This window comes from Rhineura floridana, chromosome 4 (assembly GCF_030035675.1).
Source record: "Rhineura floridana isolate rRhiFlo1 chromosome 4, rRhiFlo1.hap2, whole genome shotgun sequence".
NCBI lineage: Eukaryota > Metazoa > Chordata > Lepidosauria > Squamata > Rhineuridae > Rhineura > Rhineura floridana.
The window spans coordinates 178,236,644-178,257,261 of NC_084483.1; the positions used below are offsets into that span (position 1 = coordinate 178,236,644).

Consider the following 20,618-nt stretch of genomic DNA (forward strand, 5'->3'; position numbering starts at 1 on the left):
GTTGTTGGATTGCAATTCCCATCAGCCCCAGCCAGCATGAGCAATGGTCAGAGTCGAAGGGAGTTGTAGTCCAACAACATCTGGAGGGCCATAGTTTTCCCATCCTTGTCTTAGGGTTAATGATTCCAGCGCATGCGTGGTAGATGTGATATTCCCATCAAGTATGGTATATACCATGTTAGTAGAAATGCTGGTTAAATCAGGAATTTTCCTTATGTAATAGCAAACAAACCGTCAACAGTCCTATTTGAAATGTAGCTGTCACTGCCAAATGAGTCCTGATTTAGGATGTAACTACACATGAAGAGACGGCAAAGACAATATTTGATTCACTGTAGGATAACTGGAGTGAAGACTGTCACAATAGCAGCAAATCAGGGCTGCCAATACATCTGTCATAATAATAATCTTCAAAGTTGTTTTCATTAGTGGTAAGACATTTCCTACAGTTTGTTTTTCCATACTATATTGCTTTGTCAGAGATTCTGGAAAAAGTTGAAAGTTAACTGCAGCACTGATTTTTTTATAAAAGTAAACTAAAGTTGTATCCAACAGTGTCCCTTGTGCTGATGCAAGGTGCTTTTGTCCAGCAGAGTCTTCCATCAGCAGAATGGGGAGGGACATTATTTTTACCAATCCCTCCTCACCCTGGAGCCCTCCAGATGCTCCCAAAAGCTGCTCCAGAGGGTTGGGGGATCCTTTGGAAGAGTTTATGAAGTGGCACGGGGGCTGCAGGGGTTACAGGGGAATTGGAAAAAATTGCCTCCCTCACTGTTCTATGGACGGAAGCCCCTGCTGGATCAAAGAGCCTTCCCTCAGCAGTAAGGACACCACTGGATGCAACATTAAATCTTTTCTTTTTTTAAAAAGTGTGATAATTTTGGAAGTGCCTTTTTAAAGGAAAAAGCAGTGAGACCAAAGCTCCTGTTTGTTTTTCAGGCCACTAAATGTGCATCTCTGGCTGGTGAGAACCTATAATTTTAGCTTAAGCAATGTATTTTTTAAAAAAAGAGCGCTTTTGCAACTGGTTGCTTTTTGCAGAAGAAAATATAATGGCATGTGATATATGTAATGGTGTATATATACTCTACACTCTGAGTTTGGGATGGGGAATTGCATGGAACATAAGATCTAAAATATTGACATTCTTCGCTAGATAAACTCAGAGCTTCTATCAATTTATATTTAGCAGATAAATAAAAGTTCTTAAAGCAAACTGTGTATTAGGTATTTCGCTTCTGTAGCAGTTAATCTAACATACTTCTATTTTGGACAAATGTTTTCATGGGGTTGGGTGTTTTTTTTCCTTTTTCACTTTTTTCTGTTTGTATTTTAAAAAACTATTTTTATATCTTTCTTATACTTTGTTTTTCAGTGGTACAGAAAAAAAGAAGGAAAAACTTCATGGACAAACAGAGAAAAAAGAGGACTCTCATTCTAATGATCAAAGCCCACAAATTCAAGCATCACCTTCACCTTCTCCCCAGCCCTCTGCACAGACTCTCCCAACACACAGGCAGACCCCAGAAGTCAAGAGTTCTGCTCCAGGCAAAAGGTTTCCTAAGTACCCAAGTACACAGCTAGGAAGTGGTTGCAAAAATACTAACATTGTGCTTTGTTCCCAATTAAAAGCATGCCTGTCTTTATTTAAAAAAAAAATTCTCAAAAGATTAACATAATGGTCTGGTTCACACATAGTAGTATATGCGTGAGCTGGATGAAACCCAAGCAGAACCTTAGGCTTGAGGGTCATCTCCTCCGCCTGTCCCCAGAAAACTATAGTTTATAGCAGACTAGTTGCACTTGCCATGAATCCTGGCTTGCTGTTGAAACCAGAAGTCCTGGTTTAAAACAAACTCTGGTCAGTTTCAAAACATGCTAGCCTCAAACCATGGATTATGAAGATGGTTTGTTAACTAAGCATGATCCCTGGTTCATATGTAATAGCAAGCAAGGTTTTGTGGGAAGCGACACAAAATACGAGCAAAATCTTTCTTTTGGTTCTGCAAAAGAAATCTTTCTTTTGGCCCTGCAAGAGGAGGGAGGGGAGTGCACAAGCCCAAGGCTTTGAACAGGCTCATTCAAGGTTGTGCACACAGTGCTAAGCCATGGTTTAGTGTTACATGCAAACTATACCAATGGAACTATACCTCTCCTCAAAGGAATAGCAAAAATGCAAATTTCTTGGAGTTTTAGTCCATTGATGGCAGAGAGTAGCTGTTCTACCACCAGGCCACTTCTGCTAAGTCCCGTCCCCAGAACTTTTTACCACAGTGAACCAATAGCATTGGGAGGGAAAATTCCCGGGAGGCTGTTGTGGCTGGCCAGGTCAGTTCTGCTGAGCATGGACTACCTCTTCTCAGTAACTGTCAGCAGGATGAGGTGGCAGTACTCACTTGCGCTTCCATTGCCTGCATTGCTGCTTATGGGGAGGTAGCAGTGAGCTAAGCATGGTGCAAACGCATTGGTGGAGCCAATCCAGTGCTCCCACAGGTGCATTTGCACCGCACTGCCCTTGCCCCTCCTCTACCTCTTGGTAAAGAGACGTGATGCAGGAGACAGAAGCTCAGGTGGGCAGCTCCACCAGTCTTTGCTGCCTATTCTGGCTCTGTCAGCCTCTCCCCAGCAACCCTTGAAACAGCCAGTTGTAATCGTAGCAATGACACTTTCAGTTTAATAAGATTGAGCCCAACATTCAGATCTGTTACCATAAGAGAAATCTGCAAGGATTACAATTGAATCTAAATGCATTCCATTGTTTTTGTAGACATATCTAACTAATATTTTGTGCTGCCTACGTGTGATGGCATACTGTGATACTAATAGCTCACAATTCTGCTTGGTATTGTTTCAAACCTTAATTTTAGCTCCTTGTTCTCAGGCTGCTGTTCAGTGCATTGGGTGTTTTACATTTCCTTCCTTTTCCATCTTTGCTTGGGTGCACAATGGCCTCTTCTACCATTCACCTACCATGTGCAATCCTTTACACCTAGATTAACTCCCTGCATCTCAAGCAATTATATTAAGTTTTATGCTATGAGCCAGTAAAGTAATTAACATAAATAGTACACATAAACTTCTGTCACAGGGACCATGCAGCAGGGACTATGGATAAATTGAACAGTAGCTCTGCCTATAACAAAGCCACCTATGAATTTGCTGTATGTGTATAAATGAGCTGTCCAGAGATCAGTCTTTGAGTATATTAGGGTGGTACTGGATGCTGCAGTATGCAAAACATGTGATCTACCACTGAGCTATGGGTTCTCAGTGACATTAAGGCAGAAGAAAGAAACAGAAAACAAGATTCCCAGTGTACTTGCAGTTCTGGCACACACACCTCTGTGAACGAGGACTATCAAGCTGAAAAATAAATTGCTATATCCCTGGTATCAAAACTCTCAGTGCTTCTGGGAAATAATTATATAAACTAAATATAAATAGAAGCAATCTTGAGACTCTGAAATGATTCAAATACAGCAGTTGTTGCTGCTGCTGCTGCTGCTATTATTATTATTATTATTAATAATAATAATAATAATAAACCACCCCTAGGCAGGTCACAATTCTGAAATTTAACTTCAAAACATACCACTACTCTAACATCACTCCAAAACAGCATAATTGAATCAAACTTAAAAACTGAATCCAAGAAACAACATAGGTTACATGGGAAGCTGCCGTATATCCAGCCCATCTAGCTCAATATGGTGTGTCAGTCAGTAGCTTGACAGGGTCTCAGGCAGTGTCCTGTCCCATCCCCCACTACCTGATCCTGTTAATGAAAGGTGGCAGAGATTGGCATGTGGGGCCTCCTAAATGCAAAGCATGTGGTCTACAACTAAGAACAGTAGCAGATTAAAAAATCAAGCCTTAATCTCTTATCAGAATCACACTTAAATGCCTTATGTAAAACAAGTTCTCTTCAACTGCTTTAGCAATTAAGATGTATAGAACAACTATACCCAGAGTTATTTTTAAAGTGTAGCTTGCCAGCAGAGTAAAGCATGACATCCTTTCACCATTGGATGCTTTTGAGAACTTAAAATATGGGTTGAGAACTTAAAATATGGGTTGGTTCCAGGCTAGAGTTGAACTAAAGTTCCCTTGAAATCAATTTGAGGCTTGAGTCATAATTAACTTGTCCTATTGATTACAATGGGATCTAAGTTCAACTAACTTAGCCTGGATCCAGCCCAATATATTTTAACTCTCACTGGACAAAGGATTTCAAGAAGATGGTTGTATCATTCATACTTCCAGAGGGGGCAAGGGAGATTCCAGAAATTCTTACTTGAAAGCTACTTCACTCATCATAAACTTTCCTATATGGCTTAGATTCTGAGACACATAAGCAGACTTCCTCTCACTCTACTGGTCTTTCCTGCCACTTTGCCCTCACTGCAGCCCCCTGCAATCCTTGAAAAGCCAGTTTTGAAGGTCTGAGGATCCTCAACAGCATGAGATGGGGCCCAGCAGGCTTCAGCATGAAAGAGGCATCTTGTGTGAGCGGAAATATATTCTGCTCATGCAAAAGCACCTTTGAATTGAAGCCTTTGTACAAGAGTATTTCTGTGCCTGTGCACATCTGCTGGGACTCTACCGTTATTTATGATTTTCCAGCACCTGGACACACAGCAGATGCATTTGTAATTGTCACACATTCAGCTTGTGTGTTTTTCCTGTAAATGAAAATGTTTTCAGAGTAGGAAAATGATAGTGTCTGATACAACCCCAACTAATGCATGTTTATCAGTCTTTCATAAACTCTGTTATCTTGCACAAACTTACCTTAAAGTGGACTTTGGTCTGTTCTCCCTTCTGACATCTTGCTGTACAAAGCCATTTGTTCTTGGGTTTAGCATATTAATCTGCCTGAGCAAAAAGAAATGTGTGTGCGCACATTCTCACTTTTTTCTAATGTTTGACTTCCTAACTTTTGGCACTTTTTTCCCTTTTAGCTTTTGAAGATCTTACAGAAATAAATTTGCCGTCGGTAGCTTGCACATACCATCTTTCCCAAAATTGTCTTAACTGGATGAATTGCAAGGCTGTCTATTGGGCAACTGCTGGAATTGTGGTGTGAACTAAGTTACATCCTCTCCTGTAAATGTCCTGCATCTAAAACGAAGCAAAACTTGCACTGCAGAGTTCAAGTTCAGATGATCAAACTATTCATCAGTTAAAGACTTTCTTCCATTTAGCCCGTCAAACTATACATGTATGTGGACTGCAAAATATGAGAAAGCCTAGCACATTTAAAACATTGCTTGTCAGTGTTGCACTAAAAGATTTTAAAATTGTTGCCCTTTTGACTGTTTTCAAACATCCACTTAGATCATTTTCTATAATCCTTATTTCTTCTGGTCGTGCTTGAAGGATGTCCTGACCTGGCATTTCTTCCGTCTTCTGCTGCTTGACGTGTTGCATTTCCAGTACAAATCCTTATGTTGTCTCATTCATTCATGGTTTAACACTGGAAATAAAATGTGCTTATTTTCTAGTGTAAAGAGATTGTCTACACTTGAAAAATCACACAGTGCATGGGAAAGTTCAGAAGATAGTCGTAATAAACTAATGAGGGCAACTTCTGCATCAAAATTGGTATCCAAAAGTGGCAAGAATGCAGATAAGTAAGTACACGATTCCTAACCTGTGCCTAACATGTTCTCTTTTGAGTTGTTAATACTAAGGCTCTGTAAAATGTGTATTAAATAATCGTGTTATCTTTCACCCTGATTCAAAACTCCATTAACGTTCTGATGCACAACTGATGCTCCTGCACATTAGGATTTCCCTTTTCTCTCTTCAGTGAACGATGCAACTCTAACCCTTGGGGAAACCTCCATGTGTATGTTGGAGCTCTCTACAAAAAATGAAAAACCTTGAAACAGCTTTAAAAAATGTTTTTAACCAGCTTGCTTTGAAAAATCAGTGCTTCACTGGATTAACATTACTTAACTGGATGGTTTTGTCTTTATTTAATTCTAATTTCATAATAAGCCATGCTACTTTTAAAAAGAGAAACTTATATGGTTAGATCTTTTAAAAGTGGTTGTAAGTATAAAATTCCATTTTTTAAAAAAAAAAACGGGTTATATTCAATGTAGCCGTAAGTTAAATGTTGTGTCTGCATGAGGTTTTTTCCTGGGGCAATGAAACATTGTTTCTCCCCTCCTACCCCTGCTCACCCCCTAAATCTGTTCTGGGGGTTCACCTAACCCAGAGCAGATTTGGGGATGGAGCTGGGCACGTGGAGGGAGGAGGGGGGAAATCTTATGCTAGCTAAATTCATTCTAACCACAGTAGTTCTAATTCAGTTATGTATATGAACAGTATTTTATGCATCTTTCCCATGGATGATTAGTATGTAATTTTATGTACTATAAGTTATGTGACTGTTCCAAAGCATTCTTTCTTAACATGATTTCTTAACATTTTTTCAACCTAACATTTATTAGTATTTTGCATTTTCAAACTAACATTTACCTATATTAATTACAACTCGCATTTCTCTCCCTAGACACAAAGATGTCATCGTCAGCCAAGGTAATTGGAAACATTTGTTTTTAAGCACACATTTATTCAAGGTCATATTGTTACTTTTGCTAATTGGTAAGACTGATAAAGGTATTTCTATAACCAATTCAACAAGAGCTAAATCTGGTTTGATTATTAGGGCTTGCTTCAAAATATACTGCATCCAGTGGAATTGTGGAATCTGTTGGCTCCAGATCAAAGAGGAAAAATGCATCCGTGTGTTAGATGAACTCGCATACATGAAGTTCTACCTGCATTTAAGAAATATTTTGTTTAAGCTGCTCCATGTGCACATATCTTTGTGGGTTTGCATCTGCTGCCTTCGTGTTTAAACCATTGAGGCTTCTCACATGCCCCCACACTCTGAAGAACACACATTATGCTAATAGGATTCTTGCATTAGGGCAAAACAGCTGAAACACCAAGCAACCTCGAAATCGGTTCACTCACAGAAAGGATTCTGCCTGTTGTAAATGCTGTATGGCTTTCATTAAAATCAGGAACTCTGTGATGATGCATATTTGATCTGCTAGATTTGTTTCCCATATGGATTTTAAAAATACTAGATTGGGCTTGGAATGGCAGGCTTCACTCAGGACAGGAAACACCTGTAAGTTGTTTTATTTCTGTCCCATAACCAGCAAAAATGTCAGCCCGAGAAAAGAACAGCCAAGGTAAGGATTACAACTATGCAAGATGGTTGCTTTCTTTGTTAAATGCATTTTTGATCTTTTATTTGGCTTTTTAGTCTCCCAACATTCAATTTTAATAGGAATCTGTTCCTGTATTTTTTCCTAAATAATGTAATATATTGTAATTAAAAAGCATCACACTCCCTCCGCACCTCCCCAAAAACTCAAATATTAATTGGTATATAATTTCCTCTTATATGAGAATGGACATTACACACATCTACATTAAATGTTACCCAGGCAGTTGTCTTCTAACAATATCCTGAAATGCCAACTAAAAGATCCCTTTTGCCCTCAGCATTCTGAGTTACCAATTATGTGGTATATAATTGAATAACAGAAACTGAAGGCTTTTAAAATATCCTCCTTTGATAACACTTTAAAAAAGAATAAAGGTTGTTTGCTTCTGCCAGCAAATCTTGTCTGGCTCGTTGGCTGCTGCTGGCTTGTTGAAAAGAAAAAAAAGAATGCTGTATAATCAAAGAATGTATGTACCACTTACTGTTGCCTAAGAATATTATCCTTTATTCAGAATGACTTGCTTTGATCTGCAAATGTCACTGAAGCATGAAGCTTGAAACCTGGAGCATGTTTGCTCAAGTGCATGTCATATATAGCATAGTTATTGCATTTTCTTTACACATAAATCATATTCTTCATGCTTTTCACAAATCTGTAGTCTGCACAATTCACTGCTGGAGGAAATTTGGGGTTGCCTTCCCCTGTGTGGCTTGGATCACTTGCTTGTGTAGCTTACCTGTTCTACCCTGAGATGGTATCATTCCTTTGGTGTTGCACTTCTCTTGGGACAAATTGTTACATAGTTTATGTAGATTAATATGTTGTGGATATATGTGGTATGATCCCCTGGAGGAGGGAATAGACCTTAATGACCTCTGGATTCCCCCATCCTTATGTCATAACTGTCTTCAGGTTCAGTCTTACTGTCTTAGTAGAACAAACAAAAATTTCAAAATCTGTTACTGATAGATGTTTCCATTTTGTTCCTGTATTATTTATTGTGTGCTTCATGCCTTAATTACATTGCAGGTTAGCTAGCTTGGAAACATATTTGAGTAGTAGTTTAATGCAAGGTGTCATATCTAGATTCCTTGCATAGTGGCTGACATTTCAAAAGGCAATGAATGAACATGATTAATTCTAAAACTGCAAAATTTCGAGTTTTTATAATTGATGTGTTATCCCTGTTAGAGCTTTCTCTAGTAGTATTACAAATTTATAATGCCCTTCAGACATTTCCATATTCTTGCTGGTAATTGTGAAACCATATTTGACAGAGCCGTAAATACTTGTTCACTTGTGAAAACAATTTTGGAACTCTGAATGTCATGGGTGGATGTTAAATACCTGCCTGGTTCTGGCACCTTAAAGATGAACACTTATAATGACATTCATGGACTGGAGTCCCCTTTGTCAGATGCATGAACTGTTATATTCACTTGGCAGGTAGATGTGTGTGTGTTAGCTCTCTCTCTCTCTCTCTCTCTCACTCACTCACTCATTCACTCACTCACTCACTCACTCACTCACACACATGTTTTCAATGAAATGGAACACACCTACAGTAGATGAGTTGCATTTATGTGCTCTCTGTACTGTTTTCTCCTTGTTACCTTGAACCCTAAGCTATGGTTAATGTTAACTATGGTCTCTTGAAACAAGCCCAGCTTCATACTCAAGATTTGCAATTGGTTTGTTTCTGTGAACCATAATTAAGACTAACTACATAGTTTGTCCAAAACTGGACATAGAGCAGTGAAAACTGGCATATAATCAGTGAAAAACAGGAGCAAAAGCTTCCAGCCTCCTCTTCATGACTGCAGAGGACCTGGTGTGTCTAGGGTTTTATCCTTACCTTATGAAACCAGAGATATTGAACCTGGGACCTTTTGCATGCAAAGCAATTTATGGCCCCTCTGCCACTGATCTGAAATTCCTGTTCTCCTAAAAAAGAATTTCAAAAGGAGTCACCAGTGAAACTTGTCAAAGGGTTTTCATTCTATCTGTTTAGGCTTGAATCAAGATAATGATTTTCTGTCCCACTAGCAATGCTAGAATAATGTTATTACCAATTACTGATATTATAAGTGGTCACTAATTTGCAGAGCCGTAACATTTAAATATCACAGAGTGTACTACTTATAATTCATTGCCATTTATCTCTTTCTCTCTCCCTCTGTTTACCTCTCTCTCTCCCTCCCTCTTTCCCTGTATGTAAATATACTTGCCGGCTGAGGATAACTAATGAAGTGGACTCTAGTCATGAAACCTTATGCCAGCCCTTTTGCTTTTTGGGTGGTTTACATACAGCCTTGCACATCTGATTTGAAAACATTCAGCTCCAGGCACTTTAAAGCAAGTATGTAGACAGGGATTGCTAGTTACTGGTGCTTCCCGTTCAGCTCACATTGTGGGAGTTCAAATCCACTCTTACCCTTGGCAGTTTTCCTTTTAGTTTTTCAGCAGTCTCTTGTCAGCCTATATGATTTTCAGAAAGAAAGGCAGTTGTGAATTGGCAATTGCACCCTCTCCTCCAAGGTGATTGCTATCCTTTTGCCTTTGTCGCCCCCAAATCCAGAAGTTCATTTTAAAAATTTGTTCTGTTTAAATACGCGTTCAGCATGCCCATAAGGGGCACCCTGCCCTTTTCCTGCCTTTAAACCACTTTAACTCTTGCAATAACTACAGCCGAGCATACGTGCATTTTTTAAAAAGCATTCAGAATCCTTGAAACTAACATCTAGAACATGTCGTGACTTTCAGAAGCTGTTCTAATGGTTTAATAAATTTTCTACCATGTTTGGCTATAGATGAAGGATGCAGCTATGTGCCAGTACCTATTTTAAGGACTTTGCTTTTGACATGGCTGCACGTGAAATACAGTCTTTACGCTTGGCTGCCAGAGGCAGGTCTCTACATGCAGATTGCTTTAGCAGTAGTGGTGGAAATGAGATACAGGATTACCTGTTTAAGTACCTGATTTGAATGTATGAAATTATGAGGCCTTCCCCGTCCCTGAGGCTGGAATTTTTTTAAAATAATTTTGCGAACTGTACATACAGCTATTAATATGCAGGGGATATATATATGAAAGTAGAGTTTTTCTGATCTCTTGTGATTTTGCACTTGTTGCAATTTACTTGCAAGTATGAAATGCTTCCAAGACAGATCTAAAAATTAAAGCCATGTGCCCATTCCTATGTTACTTTCTATGGTGCTTTTTAAAAAGTACATAGAAAGCAGCTGTAGAATGTTCACAGTGAGGATCTTTGACATCGAAAAAATTCAGATCAGAGTCCCTCCCCAAATGCACATCTAACTTAGCATTATAAAGATGCATATCTTATCTGTCATCTAGTTGCTCTGTTGCATTTTGTTTCCCAGTCAGAGTTGCAGTAGGGAATGCTGGAAACACCTCTGCAATTCTTCTAGAAGGAAAGCTTCATGCAAAAAAGGCTGCCAAAGAATATAGTGCTACTACAAAAGCAAAGATCGGTGCTTGTTTTTCCATCGTGAAAGTGGGAGAGTGGGATCTTTTTCCTTAGGCAAATAAGAGTTGGTCTCAACATGACCTTAATCGTATAGAGACTGCTTGTAATTGCCTCTGAGTGATGGTATTCCCCCACTGCCACTGCAGTATGTAGAAGCATTTCCATTTTGTACTTTTGAATTGTGTGGAGTGTTTGGATACCAGTGACGCATGTTGCTGGCATGCATACCTCATGATGCCCAAGTACATTATGGCAACCATCTTGCATGTATTAACAGCAGAAGTAAACTGCTGTGAACAGTCCATTTCAGATTATCACTGCATGACCACCTCTCCCCACATGAACCAACGTGGACCCTGAGGTCATAATCTGAGGCCCTTCTCCATGTGCCCCCTCCGAGGGAGGTGTGGAGGGTGGCGACATGAGAATGGGCCTTCTCATTGGCAGCTCCCTGTTTATGGAATGCTCTCCCCATGGTGGGACACCTGGTACCATCACGATCTGTTTATTTTTAGGCACCAGACAAAAAACCTTATTCACCCCGGCCTCTAAACCTTAATCTTCTGCTAATCTTTTAGTGAGGTGGGGTTGAGTTGGATCTGCTCTTTTCTTTATATATATTACTGATTTATTTTAGGTTGTTTTATACAGTACTTGTTTTTACCATTTGTTTTTGTAAGTCGCTTTGAGATCTCTTCTATGAAAAGAACACACAAGTAATATAACTAATATTTGAATCATCATGGTAAACCCCATCCTTTCCCCTCCGCCTTGCACAAGATACCGGTGAAAAATGCGAAAGGTTCCTCTATATTGCTCTAATTATGCTGTTGTAACAAGCTTTTAGTTTACACAACTTTTCTGTAGGCAGGAGCAAGAGAAAATCTCAGTGTGTTGGTTTCATGGGAAGAAGAGTTCTGTGTACATGTACGTAAAAGTATATAATCCTTTTAATACGCTTTCCCTATAAAAAGGAGGTGGGGAACCTGTGGCCATTCAGATGTTGTTGGACTCCAACTCCTATAAGCCTTCTGTGTGTGTGTGGTGTGTGGTTGGTTTGTGTGTGTGTTAGTCTAAATATTCCATAAGCTACATTTACAGTGCTTAAAACAAAGATGGTGTCTCCGTGCAACTGGATTATGACACAGTGAAGAACTGTTGAGAATTAAACTGGTGCCGCCTTTGTGTGTGTATGGGGATCTATTTGTTCTAAGAAATGACTTGTGTTTTCTTACTTCAATGGAGCTGAGAGTTGTTAGGAGACCCCTATTCCCCTGACATATGTACAATTCCCAGAGTTCCCTAGGAAGAAGGATTGAAACCACTCTGGGAACTGTGGCTCTGTGAGGGGAAGAGGAGTCTCCTGATAACTCCCAGCTCCCTTAATGAACTACAGTTCCCAGAATCCTTGGGGGAAAGCCATGACTGTTTAAAGTGGTATGACACTGCTTTCAATTTATAGTGCCGATGGGGGCAGAGTCAAAAAAGGGAAGGGGGCAAGAGGGTATAGGAAGTACATTTGAGGTACACATGAAAGATTTCATCTTATTGTGTCCTTTAAAACTATTAAACAGTTGGGAGGGACCCAATAAAATTGAGTTTGATGTTCTGGAACACAGTAATTAAGCTAAATTAAAAGGGAGTTAAACTGCTGCTTCTCCTAGCCTGTATTTACAGGAATTTGCCCCTGGGCAAGAACTCTCTATTTGAAAATGCTTTTGTTGATACGCTGCCATTATCTGTACAGTTTCCAAAAAAAGTTTTGCATTAATGCTGTAATTGCCCTGTGGGCTTGTATACCTAAGAAAACATTTTATAGTGTTGGGTTTCAAAAAGAGAAACAAGGACATGTGTGTGAGGAATTCTCCCCATCCCCAAGTAAGATTAGTCATAATTTGTTTATACAGACGTTTTAATGAAAATTGTCTGAAAATGTGTTCAGCAAGTTCGGTGAAGTTTGCACAGCATACCAGAAGAAAACAATGCTTTTTTATTTTTCCTGTTGTTTCTTTGGGGGGAGGTGAGGAAACACAAAGGTGCTTGGGTGTCTTTGTCTGTGCTATTTATAACCTGAACTTCCACAGCACCACATTTTAACCTCCTGTTTCTCTCATGATGCTACTGAGTTTGCCAACCGGATACCCTCCAGATGTTTTGGACAACATCTCTCTCAGCCTGTCTTAGAATCTCATTCCTAAGATTGTAGACAGTATTCAAAGATGCTTGCTTCCCAGAGGTAGAGAGACTCTTCTAGTTTGTGCCTTACTCTCACAGATACTCACTTCATGGCAATTTACTTGTGAAACCTGTTAATGTAGTTGTCTTGGGCCAGCTGGAATTTTTAAAAGCATAAGAAAATAGGGGATTTTTTTATGATGTTAGGTTGTTTTGTTTTTTACATTAACCTCTCAAACATCCTAGGAAAGGCCAGAGCTTGGAAAAGTTACTTTTTTGAACTACAGCTCCCGTAACTTTTCCAAGCTCTGGGAAAGGCGTGGGGCATAAATGCAGCAACGCTCTTCTCAGTGTACAAAGCTGCTTTTTTAAAAAACTTACTTTCAATGGCTTGATTCTGGAGACATGAGAGCAGAAGTCTGCACACACCAGTGCTCCCCTGCCTGTCCTCGCACTCCAGCCTTCACTCAGAAACCAAACAAAGCCGCATGTGTAGGTCGGGAGGAATTTGCAATGTGGGGCAGAGAGAAGAGACCCATCAGAAATGGGAAGGGGTGCTTTTCCGAAGGAGATGTGTCATCAGCTCTTGGTCCTTCCGTGATAACTATCTCACAGAAGAAGCTGCTAGTCTTATTCCTTATAGAAGCTGCGGTCTTGGGACAGCTGCTTCAAGTTCCAAAGAGATCAGAAGCCCATTCCACACTACAGGGCTTTCATTGTGGCTGCCCCGTTCTGAGAAACAGCATTCTTCTTGAGAGCCCACTATCTGCACTTTCCGGAAACAATTGAAGACATTTTTGTTCCAACATGCTCTCCCAGCTGGATGAATAGTGTCTGCCATAGGTTCTACTTTATATTGTTACACATTTCTGCTGCTGTTTTCCATGTTGGTTTTAGCTGTTTTTATAGTATTTTGTACATCGTCTTGAGACATGTAGAATAATAATAGTAATAGTCCTTTCTGTTCACACACGTTGGTATTGGTTACTTGCGACACACTAGTATGCTAAAAGATTCTACTGTCAATCCAATTTGCAAAATCTTATTTCCTTAGTTACCTGAAGGGTATTCTTATTGCATCACAAAACATCAGGAAATTGGTTATTTACAAGCCTGCTTTATGAGCAGGAATTCTCTTTCCAACAAATTCTTAAAATTGCAGAAGATTGCTTTTTGCAACATGCCTTGGCTGTCCATTGGTTAATCCAGCATTCCTCAACCTGGTACCCTCCAGATATTTTGGACTACAGCTCCCATGAGTCCCAGGCAGTCTAGCCAATGGTCAGGTATGCTGGGAGTTGCACCATCCGAATGTTTTTGCACTGCCAGCTTGAGTAAAGCTGGGTTAGGCTTGGGTAATCTTAGGATTGCAGATGCCATCTCGGAAAGGCATGATCTTTTCTATTATTTATTTATAAAGGTATTTCTATACCACCATGTAAAATATCAGGGCAGTTTACAATGTTAAAACATACAACATCATTTAAAAAATAAAGTACAGATAATTTGATTAGCCAGTCACCTTAATTGATTAAGAATTAAACTGCTGAAAAGGCCTGTCAGCATAAAAAAAAGTCTTCAAGAGATGCCTGAAAGTCAAAAGTGAGGCTGTCTGCTGCATCTCTGCTGGAAGAGTGTTCCACAGTATGGGACTGGCAACACTAAATGCCCAACTTCTAGCTGAGGCCGGTCAGGCCTCTTTAATATGGGGGACAACTAATAGCGCTCTTCCAGATGGTTTCATACTCTTACAGGAGGCAATGTGCATGCAACACCTAGATCAACCTCCCTCAAACTTTGGTTTTTAGATGATGTTGGCTCGCAGCACCGATCATTCCTGACTCTTAGCCATGCTGGCTGGGGATGATGCAGGTTATAGTCCAACATCTGGAGTCCCAGGATTGCAGAAGTGTGACTTAAACAATAGAAGTGTGTTTTTTCCTTCAAAAAATTGTCTTATGCAGAGTTAATAAATAGTTAATAGTATTACATTCATAAAACTCAGATTTCTTTAATCAGGTGGCAGCCCTAGTTAGTTTAAGTGAGTAATTGAAGTGTCAATCTGACAATAATTTGCAGATGCATATGAGCAGTAAACTTTCCCCTTTGTGATTTTTTGAAAGGAAACATCTGAAGAAAATGGGAAACTCTTAATTGGAGTTTAATTGGGATGAGATGCATATATATAATTTTCTACATAGGCCTCAACTCTCTCGTTTTAATACAATATTTTCTTTCTAGGCTTTAAAATGTCATGGGCCTCTCTGTGTGATCTCATTCATCCTCTTTTAGACTGCATCTGTACAGCTTACTTTTTCAATACATCTAATCACTATTTTACTCAAGGTCCTTTGGCCCTTATTGACCTACTCAGAAGGACCATTATGAAGATCTAAACGGGCTATGCACAGGAATACTGTTCATTGCATAGTGGGATGGGGCAGGTATTCTTGAAGTGAAGATAGATAGCCCTGTGCTGAACCTCAAGGATGGTAAACCATATGACCCAGACAGGGGTGTAGTCACCTGGGTTGTGTGTGGGTCGTAGACACTTTTTTGGGAGCAAGGTCCCAGCCAGGTCCCTATGCACGAGCCAATCAGCATAAGAGGGGAGTGTGCTAGGCACTGAGAATAGTCCTTGTCGTTTGTGCTGATTGAAGCCAGCCAGAGTGAAAGGAGGTGAATCAGCCACTAAGAAGACTCTTCTCAGTAGCTAACACAGAGCCTCCCTTTTCATGCTGATTGGCTCCTAAGGGCTTTGTTGTAATGAAGTGTGGACTTGCGAGATGACATGGAGAGCAAAGAAAACAAGGGAAAGTGGAAAAGAGGGGATGGCTGTGACTATCATGAAGGGACCCAGCTCTTCTGAATTTGCCACTGCATTACTGGACCCAGAGTCCAAAACAGAAGAAAGGCAGTGAGGTGATTAGGCCAGACTCGGTTATGTTCTTCTGAAAAGAAATGGAATGGTTCTAGGTCTGCCTGAAAGAACAGTGGGATGGCATCTCACCCACTTCAAGCACTGCTTAATCTGCCTTGTCCTCAATCTGTAAAATTAGTTACTGGTATTGGCACATTTTGCTTTTTCTTAACTTAAATCTTGGGCTAGAAAAGGTGAGGCAACATTATTGTTTGGCTTGCTATGCTTAGAACTTTTAGGAGTGCCAATCTAGGACTATCAAAATGAATTCCAAGTGAATGGAGAAGTAGGAAAGAACAGCAAACTTTGAAGGACATACAGTACCTTTCAGTTGGAGGGTAGCTGCCCATAGATTGCATCCATCAGGCTTTTAGTTTGATAATATGGCAGGAACCATATTTGGATGGATGGTTAGAAAGAGGGCATACTGCTTCATCTCACTAGGTCTGAGCCAGACAAGTTGTATTGTGGATGTCCCACCACTAATTATATGTAATACCAATTGTGCATTTTGTTCTCAAGTCAGAATCCGCATCTTGAAATGGAGCGTACTTTTTTTTTAATGCAGTTCTTTACAAAGCCTGTTATGCTTCTGGTTGCAAAGCAAACTCACTGTAGTGCATCTTTTTGTTTTGACAGAGGGAGAGTACATCAAGATGTTCATGCGTGGACGGCCAATCACAATGTTTCTTCCTTCGGATGTAGACAAATATTACGAAATAAAGACAGAACTGCCTCCTGAGAAATTAAAACTGGAGTGGGTGTATCCTTATCACAAATCTCAACAAAAACATTTGCTTTTTCCAGTGGTTTTTTTTCCCTTTTCCTCTCCCCACCCCTCCTTTTCCAGCCTAGTTTCCTGGTTTCTATTATTATCGTGAAACCTACTTAATTTAATAAAACTGCTAAGAAAAAAGTCCTACATCTTGGGGAAAAGTAATTTTGGGATCACTAAATAATAGGCTATAGGTTTTCATGCGGTAACCACTCATAGTTTCCTTCTGCTGTTTGTGTTTTCTTCTGCCTTCTTGCTTGGCACAGACATTTTCCCACAGTCTCTCCAAAGCTTAGTATTCTTGAAACAGTTAGGCACTAGGTTAGTATAAGAACACAGGAGTTGACCTGCTGGATCAGACTCAAACGTCCATCTTGTTCAATATTTCCTCTTAAGCTTGGGTTACCAGATGTTGTTAGGCCACACACCCCTTCATCTCTGACTATTGGCATGCTGGCTGGGATGATGGAAGCTGGAGTCCAGCAACATATGGGGTCCCAAGGTTGAGGAAGACTGATCTAGTCCATCATCCTCTATCCAGTAGAGGTTATCCAGTGTTAACATGCACAGCATGTCCCCACAGCAGTTGTTGTTCAGATACACTGTTTTTATCTATGGAGCTTCCATTTAGTTTTTATGGCTGAAAGGATTCATGCAGAAGCCATTTCCAGTTTCTGCCCGTTAGATGGAAATTGGCTCATAGTTGGTACCTGGGTTTGTTCCTCTACAGTAGAGTGAGGGAACCTTTGATCCACCAGGTGCTGTTGGACTCTAACTCCCATAAGCCCCAACCAGGATGACCATTAGTCAGGAATAATGGGAGCAGTAGTCCAGCAACATCTGGTAACCCAACCTTAGGAGGAAATATTGAACTAGATGGACTTTTGAGTCTGACCCAGCAGGTCAACTCTGTGTTTTTCCCCACTGCCCTAGGGGGTTGCTTCATTTTGTTTTGTTCTTAATTGCAGCAGGGGGAGGGGCAACCATTTCAGTATGCATAAATGTCTTTTGAAACGTATTTAATCAGTGACAAATCCTTTCTTCTGTCCTCATCTTATCTGCCAGGCAGCCTATGTTAGATTCTAATAGGAGACATGATTTGTGAATAGTACAACAGGAACAGTAAGAGACATCAGTCCTGTCTGCCAGCATGGAGACAGCGAGACATTGTGGGAAAAGATGCAGGGGGAGAGGGAGTTAGAGTAGCATTGTGCAGTAATCCTTTAGATTTGGGCAGGTAGGTTTACAATGAAGCATCCCTAACTACACCCATCATTGGCTTATGCTTTCAAATTCAGCAAAAGATGGTGAAGGTTTTCTGTGTATATTAAATGAAATTTCTATCACAAGTGAAATGAAATAGCATCTGGCTGGCAGCTTTTGGAGTGTTGGGCTACATGGACCTTGCGCAGATGCTACAAGGGAATTATGTTCTCAACACTTTTAAAATTGATGTGTTTTTAAAAAAATCAAAAACAAATTTTATGCCACCTCATCCTGCACTCATGGTAGACTTCTCAGCTGACTGAAAAACACCAGTATAAATTGAAAGCAAGCGCAATTTTTTGTTTTGTGAATCAATCTTTTCATGACAAATGTGAGATAATATACTTCTATGATGTTAGTCCATGTATACCTTACAGAGTTTACATGCCAATTGATATTCTGGATATATGACACCAAATGAATTTTTAAAATATATTTTGCCTTCTTAAAACCTGCCTCCAGAAATGCTTCCAAATAACGCTGTATTAGTGCAACAAAATGTACTAATGCTCCTAAACATTCCCCACACTGACGAAGTACAAATATAACACTACCTTTTCTCCTAACTAGATTTTGTGATGTAAAAGTAGCTTCCTGATCTAAAGTAATTAATGCAAAATAACATAGTCTGGTTCATATGTAACCATGATTAGATCAGGAATTCTGCAGACGCTCATTAACTCTTTCCCCATTTTCTCTTCTCATGTGAAAAATTCACTCCTGCCTTTCATTTTCAGAGATAACCATGGTTGCTAACTATGGTCTGGTTCACATGTCACACTAAGCCAAGCTATGGCTTAGTATGAAAACATTAGCATGTGGGCCCCAAGAGAGGAAATCACAGCCTCTTTGCTCCTCCCTGTTTGTTCTGCTTCTGCGCTGGTATGGCTTAGCGTATGATCCAAACCTGGTTCCCTGCTTAGCTATCCCAGGCAATCCACAATACGTAAACCATAGGACAAACCTTGGTTACAGCTTGTAGCTTGGAGAAAGCTAAAACACTGAGCACTAATTTTGATGATACGCTAAGCCAAACCATGGCTTAGGTCATCAGAGCAGCAGAACAACTAGGGAGAAGCAAAGAAGCAGCAGTCTGTTCTCCAAGAGCTCACATCTCACACATCCATGCTAAACCATGGTTTGGCTTAATGTAATGTACAAACCAGGCCAGTGACTTATTACTAACCATGTACCAGTGCAAATATGATGCTGTTACCATGGCTATTTCTGAAAATAAAAGGTGGAGAGGGTAGGGATTTGCAGGAAGGGAGGAGTGTTCTAGCTTCCAGTCTACTAATCTTAATCTTAAGTCTAGCGATGGTTTAAACAGTACTTTTCTCCCACTAGAATCCTAAAAGAGATGCCCAATATTTTAGATTTGCTTAGCAGTGTCTTGCCACCTTGCAAGGAGCTTTTGGAATTTTCACACACTTCTTTAAAAGGCTAAATGGAACTGATACACTTCTCTCCAGAATGTTGCCATAGGAAGGCCCTTCTGTCTGATGCAATTCTGTGGCTACAAAAATAGGTTTGAGATAGTTAAGGTTGTGCAGTGACTTTTATTAGAGCCTAATGAAAATTTCATATTTCGCGTTTACAAACTTGACACTGTTTTATGCTTCATACTTCTGGGTAGTCTCATGTGTTTGCTTTATATCATGGACGTGTTAAGTTTGCTTCCTTTGCTGTTTATATAAGAAAAAAAATAAGGAGAAAAAACTAAGTTGCCAAAATTGAAAATATATGTATGTGGCTATGTAGTTTTTGGTGTTGGAGGCAACTTATGAAAGAAGGATCCATTCAATCATGTTGCCACAGATTTTCACAGTATGAGATTTGCAGAATTTATTCCCTTTAATAATACTCGTTGATTTTTAAAAACCTGACTTTTCTTTAAACAAAAAAAAAGATATGGCTATCGTGGAAGGGACTGTCGAGCCAATGTTTACCTCCTTCCTACTGGAGAAATAGTGTATTTCATAGCATCTGTGGTAGTACTGTTTAACTATGAAGAGCGGACTCAGCGCCACTACTTGGGACATACAGACTGTGTTAAATGGTTAGTCTCGTGATGTGATGTGATCTTATGTGCACATGTTAAAGCTTTCATGGTATTTCTCATGCGATTCTTCATATTCTGTACCAGATTTGCATGCACATGATCTGCTGAAAATTAAAACAGCCTATTTTAATGGATGATGTTTGGAGAGGAAGAGAACAGTCATGCTTGGTCTAAAGCAGGCATAGGAAACATTTTTCAACCTGAGGACTGCATTACTTCTGGGAAACCTTCCAAGGCTCAGGTAGCCTCATTGGCATGGAGTGCTTTCTACCAACTTTGGTTGGTGGCCCAACTACGTCCCTATCTGGACAGGGATAACCTGGCTTCAGTTGTCCATGCTCTGGTAACCTCCAAGCTAGATTACTGCAATACGCTGTATGTGGGGCTGCCTTTGAAGACGGTTTGGAAACTGCAGCTTGTGCAAAATGCAGCAGCCAGATTGGTAACAGGGACCAGACGGTCCGAACATATAAAACTGATTCTGGCCCGTTTGCATTGGCTGTCTGTATGTTTCTGGGCTCGATTCAAGGTGCTGGTTTTAACCTATAAAGCCTTACACAGCTTGGGACCACAATACCTGATGGAACGCCTCTCCCAAGATGAACCCACCCGTACACTACGCTGAACATCCAAGGCCCTCCTCCGGGTGCCTAGTCCAAGGGAATCTGGGAGTCTG

The 20,618-nt window shown here is 40.1% G+C and overlaps 1 protein-coding gene across 5 annotated transcripts in view; it reads left to right on the plus strand.

Moving 5' to 3' along the window:
• The window catches only part of EML4 (EMAP like 4), a 246,461-nt gene that overhangs the window by 163,123 nt on the left and 62,720 nt on the right, over nucleotides 1-20,618 (plus strand). For 2 of the 5 annotated variants that reach the window (XM_061625362.1, XM_061625360.1), the window contains exons 4-9: nucleotides 1,376-1,555; nucleotides 5,505-5,633; nucleotides 6,524-6,549; nucleotides 7,182-7,214; nucleotides 16,479-16,602; nucleotides 19,790-19,939. In XM_061625362.1, coding sequence (XP_061481346.1) covers nucleotides 1,376-1,555; nucleotides 5,505-5,633; nucleotides 6,524-6,549; nucleotides 7,182-7,214; nucleotides 16,479-16,602; nucleotides 19,790-19,939 — 642 coding nt within the window. The remainder of the gene's footprint in view (nucleotides 1-1,375; nucleotides 1,556-5,504; nucleotides 5,634-6,523; nucleotides 6,550-7,181; nucleotides 7,215-16,478; nucleotides 16,603-19,789; nucleotides 19,940-20,618) is intronic. The other 3 variants (XM_061625361.1, XM_061625363.1, XM_061625364.1) reach the window with 3 other exon arrangements.